Source organism: Mus caroli, chromosome 9 (genome assembly GCF_900094665.2).
Source record: "Mus caroli chromosome 9, CAROLI_EIJ_v1.1, whole genome shotgun sequence".
NCBI classification, from domain to species: Eukaryota; Metazoa; Chordata; class Mammalia; order Rodentia; family Muridae; genus Mus; species Mus caroli.
This window is the reverse complement of record NC_034578.1, coordinates 91,396,114-91,398,844: the sequence shown is the minus strand read 5'-3', so window position 1 is coordinate 91,398,844 and position 2,731 is coordinate 91,396,114. Positions and strand designations below refer to the sequence as shown.

The window sequence follows — 2,731 nt, the reverse complement described above, 5'->3', positions numbered from 1 at the left end:
GTCTGACTGTGGATGCATTTTTTGCCACTGAGCTATGATCTTTGGAAATAGCAAATGATTGGATTTTGGGGTGGGAGAAACTTGGTTAACTAGACTGCTTTTTTTTTGAATTTGGAACCATTTCCTTTTAAGATTATTTAAGTTTGATAATTCCTGTGAGTCAGTTGTTCTCAAGTGTTTTTTCTCTCTTCCCCCCTCTCTCCTCCCCTCTCCCTCTCCCTCATCCCCCTCCCCACCCCCTCTCTCTTTTTCCCCTATTGGTATTAGGAATTACTGTGTTGGGCTCCGCAGAGTCCTTCCTAGTTCTCTCTTGTTATCCTTAGCTCTCACTAAGCTGCTTTTTCTGTGCTCAGCCCTCAAGACAGAGCTTCTCTGTGTAACCCTGGCTGTCCTGGAACTCACTCTCTAGACCAGGCTGTCCATGTACTCAGATCCACCTGTCTCTGCCTTCGAGTGCTGGGATTAAAGGTGTGCACTACTGCTAGGCTTCTCTTTTCTCTCTTTGCACAGCATCCCTCTAAGTGTTTTCTGCATTGCTGAATTGATGGTCAGTGAACTGCCTTAGTTTGTGCTTGTCTTGAAAGGCCCTTATTTCTGCATCAGTTTTCACTGATAGATGGCTCTGCTGGAGATAGCATCCTTCGTTGGCAGTGGTTTCCTTACAGACTTGAAATACGACATTCTATGCTCCCTAGCTTTTAGGGGTACAGTAAGAAATTTCATGTTATTCTGATGTATTTTTTTTTATAGATGAGTTGCTATTTTTTCTTACAGATTGTAATATTTCAATTTTAACATCTTGGCTGAAATATATTAAGGAGACATTTTTTTCTATCATCCTGCTTCTTTGGGGGTTCTCAATGTCTCTTGTGATTGGATGTCCATTTCTTTGTATAGACTTAGGGAATTGCTTGTTAGAATTTTGTNGATAGGTTCTTTCTTTAATTCTTATCTGAGCTTCTACTCTGTGGGTTATTAGGTTGACTCTTTAATCTTACCTTAGAGTTCTTCGACGTGTGGTCATCCGCTCTCCCTCTCTGCATTTATTCATGTTTGACTGTCATACTTTATTGACATCATTATCTAGCCTTGGTTTTCTTTCTTCTGCATGGTTGAGTCTATTGCCAATGGGTGCTTTATACTACATTTTTATTTGGTTCATAANGTTTTCAGATTCCAGAATTTCTATTCATTTAGTGTCTGCCCCCATCCATGAATATTTTTGTGACTTTCTTTCCTCTGTTGCTTTTTTATACATATTTGGACTTTACTCTTACTCTACTGACTTGGCCCTCAGTGTTGAGGGGTTTTCTTTATGTTCTGAATTGATTTTCTTCCTTCCCTTTCCTTCCCTTCCCTTCCCTTCCCTTCCTTCCCCCCTTCTTTTTCCCCTCTCTTTCCCTCCATTCTTCCCTTCCTCCCTTCNGTTTTTCCTCCACCTGCTTGTTTGTGATCCTGACCATTTTCTTGCCTAGTAAACTTAGGAGATTTTCATCCAAAATGAACCACCCCCACTTCAGCACCTTTNAGTGCAGTAGTTGGGTAGTTATGATCTGTTAGAGACACCATGTTATCTTGCCCCCCTTTAACTGTTTCTTTGATGCTGTGACATGTGTGTTGGGTTGAATATCTCTTCTTTTTATTTGGGGATGTTTTTACTGAGCATCCTACACCCGAGGGCTCACGATGATACTCCAGCATCAGCCAGAGGAAACAAACTGCTTTAACAACAAAAACCACACCAAGCAATATAAGGGACAGAAATATAGTTAGAGCCCACCAGTGCATCAGTAAGGAATAAGATAGAAAATGGCAAAACCAATGTGTAGCATTGGATGAAGTGAATATATTACTCGAACATGGAAATAGCAAATTAGGGAGCTAAGGGAAAGGGGACAGGAAAAGGAAAAGCAGAAGACAAACGAAACTAGACAGGAGGGGAGAGAATGCTTCAGAAAAGAGGAAAGTGCAAGAAGTGAAAATCAAACAAGGAGTGGGGGCTGTAAATGGATGTGCGCAGGATGTGTGCACAGCGGAAGTCAGCTTAGATCCTTCTCTCACTCAGCCTGGAGAGGCACTGGCCACAGCTAGGATGGGCCTTCCCTTCTCAGGTAAGCCTTTGAGGAAACACCCTCCAAGGCACACCCAGAGATGCATTCCCAGTTCTAAATCTAGTCAAGGTGACATGAAGATGGAGCTTCACGTATGTGCTTCTCTGGTGTAATGGTGGCACTCTGGACTCTGACAAGATTCTGCGTGAGCTGACGGCCNTGCCATTGCCAGAGCACTCAAGATGGCAGCTTGATGTGTTGCCAACTAAGCAGAATTGCTTTGTGCTCTCTTTGTTTGGAGTCCAGAGGTGCTCCCAGTCTCTAGGGAACCCTGCCACCTGCCCAAGGCCACCTTAGTGATAACATGAAAACATTCAGAAGTGTATTTCCAGAAGTCCAAATATAGGGGTGAAATTTCCTTAACACCTGATCCCAAAATGTTATCAAACATGATTAAACATGTGTAACAGTATGAGAAATATATACAAGCAATAAATTATCAACAAGTAAAATGATTACATGTGTTTTATATGCAACAGATAGATATTATGTAAGGAATGTGGGGCCTCTGTATGTGTGTGTGTGTGTGCGTGTGTGTGCTTGATTTTTCAAGACAGGGTTTCTCTGTGTAGCCCTGGTTGTCCTAAAACTCCATCTGTAGACTAGGCTGGCCTTAAACT

General features: G+C 42.2%; 1 protein-coding gene across 1 annotated transcript in view; it reads left to right on the top strand.

Moving 5' to 3' along the window:
• Window positions 1-2,092: 2,092 nt before the first annotated feature.
• Window positions 2,093-2,731, top strand: part of Pls1 (plastin 1) — a 29,345-nt gene continuing 28,706 nt past the window's right edge. The window contains exon 1 of the mRNA XM_029481983.1: window positions 2,093-2,111. Coding sequence (XP_029337843.1) covers window positions 2,093-2,111 — 19 coding nt within the window. The remainder of the gene's footprint in view (window positions 2,112-2,731) is intronic.